The 16975-nt window shown below is 66.7% G+C and overlaps 1 protein-coding gene across 6 annotated transcripts; it reads right to left on the bottom strand.

The window, feature by feature from the left end:
* Window positions 1–830: 830 nt before the first annotated feature.
* On the bottom strand, window positions 831–16975 carry LOC309887399 (signal transducer and activator of transcription 5B). Of its 6 annotated transcripts, none has more exons than XM_082779079.1 (19): window positions 16846–16975; window positions 6696–6833; window positions 6366–6522; window positions 6172–6261; window positions 5687–5861; window positions 5477–5607; window positions 5249–5400; window positions 5012–5167; window positions 4725–4904; window positions 4535–4622; window positions 4177–4299; window positions 3950–4042; window positions 3586–3792; window positions 3054–3148; window positions 2842–2972; window positions 2361–2531; window positions 2110–2161; window positions 1678–1785; window positions 831–1581 (listed from the first exon to the last, which is right to left on the bottom strand). In XM_082779079.1, the coding sequence occupies exons 2-19, from the start codon at window positions 6821–6823 to the stop codon at window positions 1455–1457; spliced, it is 2364 nt and encodes a 787-aa protein (XP_082635205.1). In that variant the 5' UTR covers window positions 6824–6833; window positions 16846–16975; the 3' UTR covers window positions 831–1454. The 6 variants fall into 6 exon arrangements, with proteins under 6 accessions (XP_082635205.1, XP_082635210.1, XP_082635209.1 ...); XM_082779084.1 differs by having other exon boundaries at window positions 2376–2531; XM_082779083.1 differs by lacking the exon at window positions 16846–16975 and adding an exon at window positions 13418–13438.

Genomic DNA, 16975 nt, shown 5'->3' with positions numbered 1-16975 from the left:
CCCCCCCGGTGTTTTCCGTCTCCGGCAGAAATGACGGGCAATGAGCGCGACCGGGCCCGCCCGCTGAGTTTGTCCCCCCCCCCCTCGGGGAAATGACCACAGGGCGGCTCCGCCTCCGCGTTAAATGACGGGGTTTATTTCCTTTTGTTTTCTCCTTTCTACAAATTTAAAAAAAAAAAAAAAAAAAAAAAGACACAGCCCCGGCCCCAGCCTCCCTCTCCAGTCCCCCCCCCCCTCCCCACGGGCCAACGCAGGCAGAGAAATAAATCGCGGTGAAAAAAACAAGAGCGAGCCCCTCCCGCCCTCCAAACCCCGGCAAGAGGCGGCTCCTTTGCTTTAAAAAAATAATAAAATAGTGCCATTTGTTTTGCTTTTTCCCTGGGAAAACGCCCCCAGCCCCCCCCCATAAGCTCACCTGGGAGAGCATCACCTGCTGCCCGACCCCCTGGGGTGCAGACGAAGGGCTCCTTCCCCCCCCCCCCCATCCCCAAACCCCCAAATTTATTAGGGCGGGGGCCTGCGCCCTCCCCAAGACACACGTGAAACGCAGCGCTTTTGTGTTACAAAAATATTCCGTGCTTTATTTACTCTGTGGTAGAAAAATAACATCGCCAGGCAACCAGAGTTTCGGGGACACGGATGGGACGAGGCTGGGGTGTGGGGGGGGGAACGGAGGGCTCCCATCCTGCCCCCCCACACCCCACCCCGTGCCCGTCCCCGCCGCCCTCGCTCCGGTTCCCCTCCCGCTCTGCCCCCCCCCTCGCTGCGCTGGTGCTGGAGAGGCCAGAGGGGGACACGGCGGGGCTGGGAGCCGGGGGGGGGGGGGGGGGGCTCCCGAAATCCTTGGGGGGCCAAAGGAGGAGATGAGGTCCAGGAGGGGACCCCCGATGGCGCAGAGCACCAGCACGGGCTATATCCCCCCCCCTCCCGCCCCATGCTCCCCCCCCCTCCCTTGGGGAACAGAGTCAAGGAGCTGAAAACACCAAGGCGCACACGTACATTCCTGGTGACGACTGCAGAAAAGCAAATCCAGGCCCCCCCCCGGCCCCCCCGCCCCGAGCAACCCCACTTTTTTTTTTTTTTTGGGGGGGGGGGGCACAGGACAAGGCTACGGGAAGCGGGGCAGCTCCTGGGGGGGGCCGGTGCTCACAGAAGCAGAAAGCCAAAGCTGGGCCTTTTTGAAAAGGAGCATTGGGGGGGGTGGGTTGGGGGGGGGGGGGGGAACATGCGACAAATCCGCTGCCTTTTATACAAGGGCATAAACACCAAAAAGAGCCGGACACCACCCTGCGTTTCTGGACAGCACAGAGCAAATCTCTGGGGGCGAGACCCCCCCCAACATCGCCGCCTGACCCCCCCCACCCCAGCTGGGCACAGAGACACGAACACAGCACAGTCCCCGCAGCGCCGGGGGGGGGGGGGGGGGGCTGGCATGGGGCCGGGACGCCCAGGGGTCACGACTGGGCGTGGGGGATCCACTGACTGTCCATGGGGCGCCGCAGCAGCTCCTCCACGTGCCTGGCCACGTCCATGGTGTCGTCGAGGTCGAAGTCGCCCTCGGGGTCCAGCACGGCGTCGGGGCTGCGGGAGGCACGGGGGGGGGTGAGGTTTGGGGTTAGGGACAGGTTGCTGGAAGTTGGGAGGGGGACACACACAGACGAGGGAGCCGATACCTACTTCTGGGCATACATGTTGTAATGGGGCTGGGAGCAGACGGCGGGCGAAGGAGCCTGGTCCATGTAGGTGGCCCCCCCGGGGGCAGCGTCGCCTGATGCGCTGACAAACCTGCAGGGACGAGGTGGCACGGGCTGGGACGTGGGTACATCCCAGGAAATACACCCACCTCCCTGCAGGGATCCAGACCCCAAACCCTATCCTTATCCTCATAAAGAGCAGCGACCAACAAGGTCCCAACCCCGCTGGCTGGGGGGGAATTTGGTCTTTTTTGGGGGCACAGCAGCCCCCAGAAAGCCCCTTTGCTTGGCCACGGGCACCGTGCTCTCCTCGCCCCCCAGCGCTGACCCCTAGGGTTGGGGGGGGCAGGGATGCAAAGCCCCCGAGCTGGCTCCCCAGGGATGATCCCACGGGACCGTGCAGCCTCGTACTTACTCTGGCACTACTTGCTTGATCTGTGGCTTCACGTACCCGTCCACGGCTTTAGCTAGAGCAAAAAAAAACAAAAAAAAGGCAGCGCTGAGGCTTGGAGCAGGAGGCGGGTGCTGGGGGCTCACGGCACGGCGAGCTGCAGGGCCCCCCCCCGGGCTGGATGCGGCCCCGGGCAGGGGGTGCCGGCGAGCCCAGGCTCCCCCCCGGTAGGATGCAGAGAGAGGGATGCGTGAGGGGTGAAGGGGCAGCGCTACCTGGCGTGGACTCACAGAGAACCGGCGTGTAGTACTTGGAGAAGACCTCGTCCTTGGGCCGGTCGGGGAACACGTAGATGAGGTAACTGAGGTCCCCGAGGCGGTCGGCCAGGGAGCGGATGGAGAAATCCCTGGTGGTGAAAGGCATCAGGTTCCAGAACATCCTCTCAGCTGGAAAACAAGAGCGAGGACCGCGATGACGCCCGGGGCTCGCCGTGACTGCGAAACCAGCCCAGAAAATCCCAGGTTCCTGCGTTTTATCCTTCCTACAGCATTTAGGGACGAGGTGGGAGCTCAAGGGACCTGGGGGCAGCTGTGTCCTCACAGGGGCACCGTGTGCCCGGCGGTGACGGTGCTGGCACCGAGGGGACACGCAGAAGGTGCCGAAGGAACACCACGAGCCCCACGGACGGGGACGCATCGGTCCCCAAATTGGGAAAGCCAAGCACGGGGTGGGGGAAAAATCGAGGGCTGCGCTCACCGGAGTCGAACTTCCACGCGATGGTGATGCCGCCGATCTCCGAGTCGCTGAAGCGCAGGAGGAAGGTGCCGTCGGGCTTGTTGATGAGCAGGTCGTGCGCCTGCTGCTTGTTGACGAAGCCCAGAATGGCCCTAGGCACAGCGAGGGCGTCAGGGCGGGCAGGGGGGGGGGCACGGGGTGGCACGCACAGGGTGGGGGGGGAAGGCTCTTACCCGTCGTTCCAGTGCGGCTTCAAGTGCTTCTTCAGCACCTCCATCACGCCGTCGAACCACTGCCAGAAGGTGTAATTCCTCCCGGGCAGGTTTTCCTGGTGAAATGCCCAGAAAATGAGCGCTCTTGTCTCCAGACACACAGCTGCTGTCAGACAGCACGAGCCCACACGGAGACCTGGCCCATGGCACGGAGGCTAACGCTGCAAAGCCAGGCACCAGCTGGCCTTGTAGCAGCGCCCAGCCCCACGGCACAGCCCCGGGGGAACCCCAGCAATGCCTCCCCGAGGGCGCAGAGCACGGCTCCAGCCCCCCATAACCTTCCAAGCACGGCAGGCAAAGCCTCTGCCCCGCTGCAGCTGGCTCCTGTTTGGCTTTTGCACCACTCTGACAAAACCCTGGGAGGAACATGCCCCAGCCCATCCCTCGGCACAAGCGCTGGCACCGTGGGCGTAGCAAAGCCTCGGTCCCGGCGCACGGCAGCACCCCGGGGCTCCCCGTACCCCCCTCCCCCGGCACCGAGCCGCCCCCTCACCCGGTTGAACTGGGACCAGGACACCGTGGTGCTGCTGTAATCCTCCAGGTGGGTGCTGGTGCTGTTGAAGAGCTTCTGCGCCAGGAACACCAAGTTCTCCTTCGTCAGCCCGCGGCTGCTCTGCACCTCCGCCTTGAACTTCATGTTGAGCGCCTCGCAGAGCTGCGGCCACTGCACCTTGTCGGGCACCGCGAAGGGGACGCGGCCCTGGGGGGGGGGGACAGGACACGGCACAGGGTCAGCACGGAGCGCTGCTCCCCCTGCCATCACCCAGCCCCACCAGGCGAGCCCTGCTCCCTCCCGCAGCCCCCCAGGGGGGATACGGAGCCTCTCCGGTCCCCCCAACACAGGTGGTGGCACTCACAGGCTCCGCAAAGGCGTTGTCCCAGAGCACGGTGGCCGTGGCGTTGTTGTCCTGGCTGCCATGCACGATCACCACCACGGGCAGGGACAGCGTCTGCCAGGAAGGAGGACAGCGGGACGGGGCTGAGGTGGGAGGGGACGTGGGGCACCGCGGCTGCCCCATGGCCCCAGCCCAGCCCCACAGCGTGGGCACGGTGCCCCGCAGCTCGCCGGGGTTGGTGGCTTTACCTTCACCTGGAAGACCAGCTCGTTGCCACCGACGCTGAACTGGGACTCGAAGAGGATGGTGAACTTCTCCTCCGTCACCGACTCAGCGCCGCGGCGGTCCGAGCGCTTGATCCGCTTCAGGGACTGCAGGGACACGAGGGGTGAGCACGGGGGGGACAGCTGGGGACACAGGGGGACAAGGGACAGCTGGGGACACGAGGGGTGAGCACAGGGAAGGAGAGCTGGGGACACGACCTGCGAACACGGCAGGGATGGCAACACGAAGGGTGACCGCAGGGGGACACGGCACGGATGGGGACACGATGGGACAGGGGACGGGGTGAGCGTTGGGACAGGGGGACGGGGGGGGGGCTCTCACCATGTTGCGGAAGTGGGCGCTGAGCGTGCCGGTGGCCTGGTGATACTCCATCACGCAGCAGTTGTTGAGGATCTCCCCGCTGCTCTCACTGTGTGGAAACACACGGGGTCAGGGGGACCACCAGGACGGGGGGCAGCCCCCCCCCGGGGTCCTGCTGCAGTGTGTCCCCCCCCCAACCCCAGGGCATTACTTGCGGGTGCTCTCGTTCTTCAGCAGGGCCTTGGCTTGCTGCTCGCTGATGATGGTGGCCTTCACCTGGGGGGGGTTCATGTGCACGTTCAGCTTCCCCCCCACCAGGAGCCGCACGGTGGCCGCGAACTTGGTCTGCGTCTTCAGCACCTGGGGGGGCTGCTTCTCGATGATGAAGGTGCTGGGGGGGCACGGGGGTCAGGGGCAGGCGGGCACAGAAGCCCAAGGCCCCCATGCGGCCCCCCTAAACCCCCCCCCCCCCCGAGCCCACGTGGAGGCCGCCTCTACCTGGTGACCAGGGCAGAGATGATGTCGGTGATGGTGCCATTCAGCTCCGACAGCATCTCCTCCACGGGGCCGGGGATGGGCAGCTGCTGGCACAAGTGCTCGGCCCGGCGGATCTGCTGCCGGTTCTGCCAGATGATCTCCGCCAGCTTCTCGCACCTTGGGAGGGAGGCAGCGAGGCTCAGCACCCGCCGTGCGGGGCCTCAGCACCCCCCCCTGCTTCTCCCCCGGCGCACCCACCAGGTCTGCAACACGTCCAGGGTGCCCTCGGGGGGACCCCCGTTCCCCGCCAGCTGCTGCCGGCGCTTCCACTGGATCAGCTCGTCGTCCAGGATGGTCGTTTGCTGCTTGCGCAGCAGCTGCAGCGTCTTCTGGTGCTTCTCGGCCAGCTCCTGCGAGGCGGCACGGTGTCACGGGGCGCGGGGACGGCGGCACAGCCGGCGTGGGGGACGCTCCCCCGGCACTCACCACGCGGTACTGCTGTAGTGTCTGGGCCTCCCGGTGCAGCCAAGCCTCCAGCGACGCCTTCTTCTGCTGCAGCGTCGTCTCCCGCGACAGGCGCTCCTGGGGACCCAGCTGGGAGAGCTGGGAGAACTGGGCTGGGGGACGGGGCGCAGCGTCAGGGCCAGCGCCGCCGGCGCCCGGGTCCCCGCGTCCCTTCCCCGTCCCCAAATCCACCTTGGAGGCGCATGTTCTCCTGGTACTGGATGATGAAGTACTCCTGCGTCTGCTGCAGCTTCTTGAGCTCGTTCTCCGAGTCCTGCGTGATGAGCCGCAGCTCCTCGAAGGTCTGGTTGATCTGCAGGTGCTTCTGCGACATGGCATCCACCAGGGAGCCGGCCGGAGAGGGGCTCTGCACGGGCACCACAAGCGCTCAGCATGGGTTGGGAGACCCTCCCCAACCCACCTGGGTGCTGGGGGGCAATGGGGACCCTCCCCAATACACCTGGGAGCTGGGGGGCAGTGGGGACCCTCCCCAATACACCTGGGAGCTGGGGGGCAGTGGGGACCCTCCCCACCCCACCTGTGTGTCGGGCACCCCCTGCCTCAGTGCTGCTCCCACAGCCCAGGTGACGGAGACCCCCAGCACGCCCCCACCCCACAGGACCCACATCCTTCCCCCCCCCCCCCACCAAATGCTGATGCCCTCAGCCCCCACTCACGTTGTTCGCCTCCCGCACCAGCCTCTGCTCGTGGTAGAGGATGTGCCGGATGCAGCGCACCAGCTCCATGGGGCAGCGGTCGTACGTGTTCTGCAGGGGAGACGCAAATTGAGCCAGGCGTGGGGCAAGGACCCCCCCCACCACCACCACCACCTTTGGCCCCCACCCGCCGCATCTCCCCCGTCCCCACTCGCCTGCAGCTGCGTGGCGTAGTGCCCCAGCTTGATCTTCAGCAGGAAGCCGTCTTCACCCACTTGGTGATCCGCCTTCTTCTGCAGCTCCTGGATCAGCCCCTCCAGCAGCTGCGTCGCCTTCACGTTCTCCTGGGGGTTGTCGAGGTCGATGGAGTCCCTTGAGAGGAGGGGGGGGGGACACAAAGGGACACAGAGCGATGGCATCAGGCCAGCCCGGCCCCACGGGGGGAGCTCGGCACAGCGGGGACCCCCCGGCACGGATGCTGCCGAGGCTGGTGGCGGGGTGGGGGGCAGCAGGATCTGCAGGGACGGGTGCCCCCCCCGACCTACCATGCCTGGCTCTCGATCCACTGCGACAGGTAGTGCCGCACCTCGATGGGGAAGTGCTGCCCGTAGAGAGCCTGCATCTGCCGCAGGGCTTCGCCCTGGAGCTGCTGCGCCTGGATCCACACCGCCATGGCTCACCACCTGCCGGGGACACGCAGAGGGTGGGCATCACGCGGGGGGCGCCAGGCACTGAGCACCCCCCAAATTTGCAGGAGCTTCTCAGCTTCTCCGGCACCGAGCGCTGCCGGTGTCACCGCCAGGGAACAGGGGGACCCCGGCTGCGTGCCACCCGCTGTTTTCTAGGGACAGCCCTCGGAGAGCTCTGCTGCCAAGGCTCTGCTGCCTCGGCCACGCCACGCAGCCTTTGTTTCCCTTTGCAGCGCCGTGGGCGCGCGGCCAGGGAAGCGAGGAGGGATGGAGGGGCTGGAGAGGAGCCCCAGCGGCCAGGAGCAGCCCCCATGGTCACACAGCAGCACAGCCGCCCACCCTGTGCCCCAGCACCGCAGCTTGGGGCTCTACCAAGCACCTTTTGGGGTGGCCCTGGCATCCCCACCGCCCCTCGGGTCAGCACGGGGCAGCCACACACACAGCAGAGGCAGCAGGGAGACGGCACCTCTGAAAAGCCAGAGCTTTCCTCCACACCCTACCCCATGCACAGGAAGAGGAACAATAACCCAGTTGGCTATAAATGATTTTTTCCCCTATAAAAAGCAAGGAACATTTCCACATTCACGGAAAAGGCGCCGAGTTCCAAACCCTTCTGGTAAGGAGGACCTGGGGGAGGCAATAAAAACCGAAAGCGATGAGGGGCAGGGGAAGGGGGGAGGCCGACAGCAGGATGCCTACGGGCAGTCAGCAATTGCGAGCGATTGATAAGAGGCACCGATGGAAAACACTGCTGCTGGCAGAGCTGCAGGGAACGCCAGGAGCATTTTTTTCACTGCACTAGGAACAGATGAAACCCCGGGAGCAGCCCAAGCCCACCGCAGGGGCGTCGGCACGGACGAAACCCAAAGAAACGCTGCTCCTCCTATCCAAAGGGGGTGATGCATTCCCAGCGCACAGCAGCAGAACGCTTCCTATTCCACTTCAGCGGGTTGTTAAGCAACAAGTATTCCTCTGCCGCTGCGGTCAGCTCGCCGTCAGGGCGGACAAAAGGCTGCGGCCTTGGAGCAGGAGCTGTGAACGTTGCTGCTGGGAATGGCCGGGCGCAAACCGAGCCAGCGGCACGCCAGTGATGGTGAGGGGAGCAGGACGGCGGGGACAGCCCCAAAAAGCACTCGAGATGGGCTCCGACACACTCCCTATGTCCAAAAAGCATCACCAATGCATCCGTGGGCACATTTTGGTCTCCTGTGCCTCACCCCCAGACTGGCAAACCTCCCCGGGGAGCCGCAGGGTGCCCGCAGCCAGCCCCTGCCGTCACGAGGGGACCTTCCCCACCACGAGAGCCAGCCACGGCCTCAGCACGATCCCAAAAGGCCCAGCAAGCCCCACAAAGGGCATCCCCACCCCGCAGAGCATCCCGAGCCCGCAGCGTGGCCACACAGCGGCCGAGGTGCCGCGCTTTGCCAGCAGCCCCACGCTCCGGCATCCCCCGGGCAGAGCCGAGAGCAATCGGTGCCTCGGCCGGACCCAGGACCAGCACCGTCCCCCCCGAGCAGCACCCGGGGCCAGCTGCAGCACCCGGCCACATGCACGTTCCAACGATTGCAAGGGACGGGTAATTGCAGTGGTTTGAAGCTGCTTTGCATGTACTTAGTGCTGGCAGCGAGCTGTAATCCCACCCATTACCGCAGCTCGGTTAACCAGCAGCAGCTCAACAAGCCACAGCGACTCGCTCACCGGTGACTTAGCGCCTGCCAGGCTGCGCGCACGGCGGCTGGACAAGGGTCGGGGTCGGGGACGGCAGCCCCCAAGGGGACAGCTCGGGCAGGGGATGCCTGTGAAGAGGATGAGAGATGCAGACGATGCTTCAGTGTCCAGTGGCCCCACTGCCCAATCGGCATTGCCAAAGCGGCTGCAAAATGGGTGGAATTCACCTAAAAGAGTTTTCCCAGCGGGGTAAAGGTGGTGACATGGGGAGGAACAAACGGAAGGATGTGGGATTGCAGGTGGCCAAGGGACACTTGCAGGGCCGGGTTATGGCCAAAGCCCCCCCTTGGCAGCTCCGGAGCCTCCCAGACTTAACAGCGGGCCGGCAGCCAGCTCCGGATCGCGTGCTGCAGGAAAGCCCGAGCCCAGGGGCGAGCAGACAAAAGGAGGGAAATGTCTCACAGGGCGAGGCTGGCGGCGGCGCGTTCCCATGCACAGCGAGCACGGCAAAGCCCCGCCGCGGGCAGCTCCGGCCCCAGGGCTTGCACCTAGGGGCTGCTGCTGCCCCAGCGAGCCGTGGGGTGCTGATGGGATGCTCGTGGCGCAGAGCTGAGGGATGCTCACGGGGCGCTCATGGCACAGCCGTGGGATGCTCACAGGACACTCGTGGCACAGAGCTGAGGGATGCTCATGGCACAGCTGTGGGATGCTCGTGGGGCACTCGTGGCACAGCCATGGGATGCTCGGGGCACCCAGTCATGGGATTCTCGCAGGACACTGCTGGCACAGAGCTGTGGGATGCTCGTGGCACAGCCATGGGATGCTCGTGGGGCACTCGTGGCACAGCCATGGGATGCTTGGGGCACCCAGCCATGGGCTGCGGGATGTTCACGGCATACCCATGGGATGCTCGTGGGGCACTCGTGGCACAGCCATGGCACGCTCCTGACACTCAGCTCACACCCCAGGCTCATCCCCTGCCCTCACCCCAACACCTCCACCGAATGCAGCCCCAGCTCCCTTCCCTCTCCCCGCAGAGCCAGCTAAAGCCCTGGGGGGGGCCCCCCCAAAGGGCTCTGGCTACACCCCCCCAGCACGCCAGCCCCGTGCAGCCCCTCTGCCGCCGTGGCTCCCGCGCTGCCCTTTGCCTGGCGCTCCCCCGGCCCCGCAGAGGGGGGGTTCTGGGTGCAGCTTCCTTCCCGGCGGGGAGCGCGGGGCCCCACCAGCGGCGCCGGCTCCGTCCCGCCGGCACGTAGCAGCCCTGCGCCCGCCGCAGTAAACACAGGGACACGTGGTTTCTCGGCACCTCCGGGAGCCCACGATCGCTTCCAGGTCAGAGCCGGCCTCGCTGGCGGCCGCAGGGCCGGACCCTGAGCTCCCCGCAGGGTTGGTGCCGCTTTGGGGGTGTCTCCGGTCCTGCCCCGGGGGCATCAAGCCTGCCCCCGCCGGGTGGGAACCCGCATCCCCCCCGAGAAGGGCAGCCCCGTGCTGGCTCCCCTCTGGGGCAGGATGCGGCCCCCAGCCCCCAGCCAAGCCCTGGGAATGGTAACGCTGGCAGCCAGCGGTGGCTGCTCGGCACATGGATGGGCTCCAGGACACCCCCAGCCCCCTTGCAGACACCCGCTCATCCCCTGCACGCCACACGTGTGCCTGGGGGATGCACGGAGCCCCCTGGGGCGGCCCCTCTCAGCTCAGCCCCCCCGGGGCTGCCCCAGCTCAGCCCCCTCGCCTCGCACGTGGCCGCTGCGCACCACGTCCTGCCCTGCCCAGAGGCACAAAGGGCTCGGCACGCACCCAAAAGGGCCCAGAGCCCACGGTCAGCCATGCCACAGCCTCCCCACACACAAATTTGGGGTGTTGGATGAGCCCCCGGGTATGGTTCCTGGTTTCTCCACGGCACCAGACCAGCAGCAGCAGCTGGGTGCCCGTCCCGTGGCCGTACTCACCGGGGTCAGCGCTGCTCTGCCCGCTGCGGCCCCCCTACCCGGGGGCCAGCCCGGCCACGGCTCAGGGCAGGCGCTGCCGGCGCAGCCGGGCTCCCGTTGCGGCCGTTTCGCAGGCTGCGAGCTACAGGAAGGAGCCGAGAGCAGCTATTTCCTTCCAAAATGTCAGCTGCCTGCGCAGTCGGGCAGTGCTGGGCTCCGGCAGCTTCCTCCGCTGCCGCCTGCATGGTGCGGCCGGGGGCACGGGGCCGGCGCCCCCTGCTCCTTAACCCCACAGCGGGGCACGGCCTCTCCCCGTGGGGCTGAGTCCCCCCCCCAAGTGCCCCCACACCCGGAGGGCACCCGGGGAAGGACCCAGAGGACTGAGGTGGGAGGGATGCGGGAGGGATGGAGGGCTTGGACTCACCTGCGCCCCACGGCTCCGCTCGCGGCGCACGGCACCGGGGCAAAGCCCCTGGAGAGCAGCCCCCGGGCTCCCCCCTGCCTGCTCCAAGCTCCCCAGCGAGCTGTGGAGGGCAGCCGGTGCTGGAATTGGCGCGGCTCGCCCCTTCTACGCCTGCATGTGGTTTCCAGCTTTCGGTCGAGAGGTGGAGGCAGCGCCGGGCGCAGGAGGCGAGCTCCTTCTAGAAGCGCGGCGCCCTGATGGCTCCTGGTGGCCTCGTGCACCAGAGCGGCGGCGGCCGAGGGCTCGGCCCTGGCAGCATCGAGGGAGGCAGCGGGGTCGGTGCCCTGCCCGCCTCGAGCCTGCAGCCCCCTCTGGAAAGCGTCCGTGCTGGGGCAGGGGAACTGGGGGCTCACGGACGAGGCATCGGCGGCTCTGAAAATTCAATATTTCCTCCCCGGGGCAGGGCCGAGGGCTCTGGGCTCTCCCATCCGGCAGCGGCCCCGTGGGCCGGCGGCTTTGGGAGCCAAAATGGAGAACTTGAGCTCCGACAGGAACAAGGAAACCCCAAACACAGCCTGACGCTGTCCAGGGGGAGAAGCTGGCCGCGCACGTAGGTGGCAGCGTCCCACGTCCCCTGCGCAGCCTCAGCATGGGCAGGGAGCAGCGCTGCCACCCAAAAACCCGCTGCCGGTGACTCAGGGTGGCAGCAGGGACTGCCTTCAGGTGACACTACTCCGAGCCACCGGCGTCGGGTTTGATTTTGCCCTCTGGCATTTGCAGCCTTGGGGAACGCGTGGCTCCCCTCTGCAGATTTTCCCTCGCGACCACAAAGGGCCAGAAACCTGCGTAATAACAAAACCACCGAAATACCCAACGAAATCCCGGCGAAATCCCTCAAATCCAGGGGCCGAGAGACGACAGCTCCCGCCTGCTGCAGGAGCAGCCCCCCGCTGCCCCCCCTGGCTCTCCCCAACCCCGCACGTCTGACTGAGCAGGATATTTTCCCCGACACACCGAGCCCCCAGCCCTGCCCTACACCTCGGGAAGGCAGCGGCTGGGGATGCAGCACCCGTCGGACACGGTGCCAGCCCCTGCTGGCACAGAGGGGACCACCTGGGACCCGTGTCCCCCCCCACCCTGCACCCACGCGCCGCTAATTCCTGCTCAGACCCAGCACAAGCCCCGGAGGGCTGGGCTGATCGGAAGGCTGCGAGGATTAAGCTCATCGCAGCATCGAATTAGTCCCGATTTGGGGCTGGAGACACAATTTCATTTTATCTGCCATGCCTCAGCGAGCGCGCACAATCGGGCTAAGCCAGTTACCTGCCAAGTGGGATTTGCAGCGCGGAGCCCAAACGGGGCAGTGCAAGCACCCGCGGCCCCGCTGCATCCCGGGGGGGTGGACGTGCAGGAGCCACCGCCGGGGGACCCGCAGGGACCCCCCCTCTGCCTCCCCCAGGGGTCCCGGCACAGCTGGCAGCACCTGGGCTCCCTCGGGTGCAGACGAGCAGCCAATTTGCGTGCCCGGTCAGGAGGAAAACTGCCTGCTGGCGATGCCTGCATGCCGAGGCTTCCCGCCCTGCTGCGGCACACCAGGCAGGCACTTTAGGGTATTTTCGGGGAGTTTTTAGGAGCTGAGGTGCAGGTGCCACAACGCAGCCCCGCGGGGAGGTGCTCTGGGAGCGGGTCAGCAGGAGGAGGGGGCATGCAAACACCCAGGGAAGCCGGGAGCAGAGGGAACTCGTCAGAATGGGAACAAAAAGCCAAAACACGGATGTTTGAGGCAACAAAATCCCATTCCTAACAGCACCCCGGGGTCCCTCGCACGATGGCAGCGGGGCTCAGCGTTTGCCTTCACGCTCCCAGTGCCCGGCGCACGCCCCAGCCACCCCGCGGAGCGGCACCGTGGGGATGTGACCCCACAACCACAGGGATCAAAAACCAGCTGGGTCCTGTCCGTGCCGTGCTGTGGCTCCTGCTGGGGGTGTGGGCAGGGCAGCGTGACCCCCCCGGCAGCGTTCAGGAGGCAAAACACAGCCCAGGAGCTGGAGCCGGTGGCTCTCCGTGGGACGGCAGCGCCTGCTCTGCCCGCGGGAGCAGCACCCAGGGGCACCACGACCCCAAATTCAGCGGTGACACTGGCCACAAGAGCGCAGGCTGCGCCGTGAATCCCCCTCCTAAACATTTCTAAGAGGCCTTGGTGACGAATGGGTTTATAAAAGGAGCGTGCCGGGGCCGAGGCAGCTGTGCCGTCGAGCCCCAAAGCGCCAGGGCTGTGCCTGAACAACAAGCAGGCCAGGGATCGTTTTACAGCTGTGTTTGAGCCCCGGCGAGGGGCTGCGATGTGCCACAAGCGAGACCTGCCTCTTTTCCGTGTAAAAGCTTTGCAGACAGACGAACACAAAGCCACACAGGGGCACTCAGCCGCCGGGGCCGCGCAGGCGCTCCCAGCCCCGGCCGAGCACCAGCCTTTTCCCCAATTCCCTCCCCAGGCAGAGCCCTGCCGGAGCCCGGCCTTTACGTAGCGCAACGAGGAGAAGACGCGAGGTCACGGCGAGAAACGGAGAGATTGCAAAACTCACCAGCGAGCGCTTCAGACCGGGGAGCAGCGTCGTGACCATGTCACCCATCGGCTGCGGCATCCCAGGCGGCCGCGCATCGCTCCCGGGCTGCGTGGATGGAGAGCGCGCCCCGGGGCGAGAAGCACGCCCTGCTGCAGGCAGCCGGCGCTCCCGGCCCCTCTGGTGCAGCTAGATGGGTGGATTCTGCTTTATCAGCAACTCGGCTCACCCCTATCGGCCAGGAAGCCGTGTTCACATGTGTGCCTCCCCCTCGACATTTCCCAACGCGGCAGGGAGAAGCAGTTCACGGCAACCGTACCTTTTATCAGCCAGCAGATGTTGCTAGAAACTGTTGCTGCATGTAAAATACGGGGCATGCCCGGCACGGCTTGGATCCCTGCACCGGACACGCGGTGCCAGGGTGAACACCCCCGCCCCCCTTCCTCCCGGGATCAAAACACTTGGGGGTTGCAAAATAGACACCCCCATGAAAGGAAAGGCACGCCACAGAAACATTACAGCTGTCCAGGCTGCTCCTCCTGGAGCATGCTGGAGCCCCGGGGCAGGCTGAGCCCAGCCAGCAGCCGGCACAGCCTCTGGGGCCAGAGCCCAGCCCTGACCCCCAGCACGGCCGGGGGGGGAGCCAGGAGGGGCACCGGCACCCCCAGGAGCCCCTCGGGCAAGGGGACGGTGCCCCTGCAACGCAGGCACCCCCACTCCACCTTCCTGCCGTGCCCGGGGACTGCTGCGAGGCCCCTCGAAGGCTTACAGTAATTCCTTGCAGAGCAAAAAGTCATTTCCCAGCTGACGGGGCCGCTTTACTGTACGCAGCACGGCACAGTCACCGCTCACCGCCCGGCCGCCCACGCGGGGCAGGAGTACAAGGAGCAGGGATTTTTTCGCGAGCAGGGTATCTGGGTTTTGCTATCACTCGAGAGTTGAGCTGGGAAACCCCACGGCGAGGACCTCACAGCCTGTTTGGAGTCAGCACTTCCCCTGCGGCGCGAGGGGAAGGTCCCTGCAGCGGCTCCGTGTCACTCACGGCGCAGAGCATCCCCCGTGGGGCCACAGCCCACCCCGAGGCACCGGCGTCGTGCTGCAGAGGGACAAAACAGGCGCACTGAAGCCGGTGACACAGCTCCCGAGACAGCTGCCAGGGAGCCAGGCACCCCCCGAGGGACCACAGCAGAGGAAAAGCCACAAAACGCAGCGCTGGTGACAGCAGCCCCATCGCTCCCTGCTTCGCTTCCAGTGTGGGGACCCCCAGGGTCAGGCTGTTGACGCCTCTCGGTCTCAGCGGGAGCTCCTCCTCCCACATTGTGCAGCACAGCACAACCAGTCGCCTCCCCAGTGCTGGGGGCAAGCCCCGAGCTGCAGGGATGGTTGCAGAGCCCACGGTGAGGGTCTCCATCCTCGTGGCAAGCACTCGGGAGCCAAAACAAGTCAGGCTGGGATCCTGCCAGCTTTGGAAGCCCCGGAGATTGCTGCAGCTCCCCCATGGGTGCGTGAAGCAGACACCCCTAAAACCTTCACCTCCTGACCCCAGAACAAGGCACCGGGCCCCAAGCACCCTCCCAGCACCTCCAGGTAAGGATTGCTGTGCCAGGCTGCTTCCCCGGTCCCCACGGCACGGGCCAGGCTCTCCAACCACCCCGTGCCAGATGCCCCGTGCAGGAGCCAGCACCAGGGCTTGCACAGCTCCATGCTGCAGCCTCGAGCTCTGCTGGAGGTGCAGGGCTAACAGGGGGGCCAGGGGTGTCCTGCTGCACCAGCACGGCCCACAGCGTGCTGCTGGCGAGAAGCACGCATGCTCGCATCCTCTGGGCTTCCCAAGGACGTCGCCAAGAGCTGATGGCGTGTTGGGGTTTAACCCACCTTCCCCCCGAGCACGGGGGCCGGGCAGCACCGTGGCTCTGCTCCAGTCGCCATCCTCCAAAAGCCCCAGGTGCTCCACAGGCTCCCGGGGACTTTCTGAGCCGTGTCCTGCCACGGGTGAGCCCTGCTGCCCCATGCCATGCTTTGGTTGTGCCATGCCGCAGCACGGCCCATCGATGAGAGCCAAGAGCCGCGGGCAAATTGCCGGGGGTCACCTCCCCTCCCCAAGCCACGGGGCTCTCCTGAGCAAGGTGGGGCACGCGGGGCTCCGACCGCAAGCTCTCAGGAGCCAACGGCCTCAGCTCCGCGCTGCCATCGGAGGTGTTACCGCCGTCAGCAGATCAGGCGGAGGTGCCTGAGCTGGGCCGTGCCCCCGGGGGCACGAGCCCTCAGCCAGGGCTGGGTGCTGGCACCCAGGGGGGCCCTGCAGCGTGGCCAGGAGCACCCGGAGAGCCTTGCCTGGCACGGGCCCGCCGGCTGGCCGGACCCATGCGGGGCCCTGACAGCTCCTATATCCTATCTGACAGGTGGCTCTCGCTCCCGAGGGGTTGTAATTAGCCCTGCTGCTAACGCCGGCCGGCAAACGAGTTGGGTGAAAGGCCACCGGGCGCTGCACGCCAGGGCGCTCTCACCGCTCCCATCTTGGACGAGGGATTTATTTTCCATCCCGCTGAGGCTCTGCCCAGCGGCACGATGCCGCGCTCCGGAGCACCAGCGAGCAGGAGGGGGCTGCCCTGCGCCCCCCCCCCCACGCCCGGAGGGGCACCAGGCTCTCCAGGGTACTGCACAAGCAACCTCCCCAGACGTTATTTGAGCACTTTTCGAGTTTCCTCCCTTGGGGCAGAGCCACTGACAAGTGGCCCCTTCCCACACCACCGCGTCCTCGGTGGCTCCAGCCCTGTAGACGTCGCCCCCCCCCCGGTCCCGTGTGCCCCCTCCCGGTCCCGTTTCCCCCCCTCAATTCCGTGTCCCCCCCCGGGTCCGGGATGCGCCGTGACCCCCGCCGGGCTCCGCGCAAAGTCCGCGCCCCCCGCGGGGGCGTGCGCCCAGCCCGGCCCGCACCTGCCGGGCTCCGGGGGGCGCCGGAGGCACCCGGGGGGGACCGGGGAAGGCGGGGGCCAGGCGCTGCCGCCGCCGGGGCTCTCGGTCCCGGTTCGCCGTCGAAAGAAGCGAGGCCAAGGGCCCTGCGCCGGGCCCCGCCGCGAAGTTGCGTTTGGCCGCCGCGAGTTACGAAACAGCCAAAATATTTACCAAAAGGAGGGGGGAGAGAAAAAAATGTTAAAAAAAAAAAAAAAGCAAAAACCAAAAAACTAAATTTAAAAAAAAAAAAGAAAGAAAGAAACCAAACGGCACCGAAACCCCCGACGGCGCCTTGGCACGGCCGCAGGTGCCCCCCGCATCGCCCCCGGGGCCCCGGGAGCGCGGCGGCGCTGCACGGCACGGCCCGGCTCGGCACGGCTCGGCCCGGCCGCCCCCCGCGCCCTGTTTACGGCCGCGGAAAGCGAAAGCGGGCCCGGCTCGGCACGGCACGGCACGGCACGGCCCCGTTCGGGGGCCCCGCGCTCAGCCCCTACCTGCGGCCGCGGCGGCGGCTGCGGCTCCGCTGGCTCCGGCGGCTCCCGGCGCTCGGCTCCGCCGCCGCTCTGCCCCCTCCGGCCGCCGCCGCCGCCGCCGCCGCTGCCTGCGCCGCCCCCCCCCCGCCGC

Source organism: Aythya marila, assembly GCF_965140915.1.
Source record: "Aythya marila genome assembly, chromosome: 25".
In the NCBI taxonomy this organism is placed as follows: Eukaryota; Metazoa; Chordata; class Aves; order Anseriformes; family Anatidae; genus Aythya; species Aythya marila.
This window is presented reverse-complemented; position numbering and strand designations above follow the sequence as displayed.

What these genes read in the sequence shown, in the direction of transcription:
- LOC309887399 (XM_082779079.1), bottom strand. Translation starts at nt 6,823, where the DNA reads ATGGCGGTGTGGATCCAGGCGCAGCAGCTCCAGGGCGAAGCCCTGCGG. An exon ending in ACTACGCCACGCAGCTGCAG is followed by an intron (nt 6,262 to 6,365) that starts GCGAGTGGGGAC and finishes TCTCCCCTGCAG; the next exon opens with AACACGTACGACCGCTGCCC. An exon ending in ACAACGCCTTTGCGGAGCCT is followed by an intron (nt 3,793 to 3,949) that starts GTGAGTGCCACC and finishes CCCCCCCCCCAG; the next exon opens with GGCCGCGTCCCCTTCGCGGT.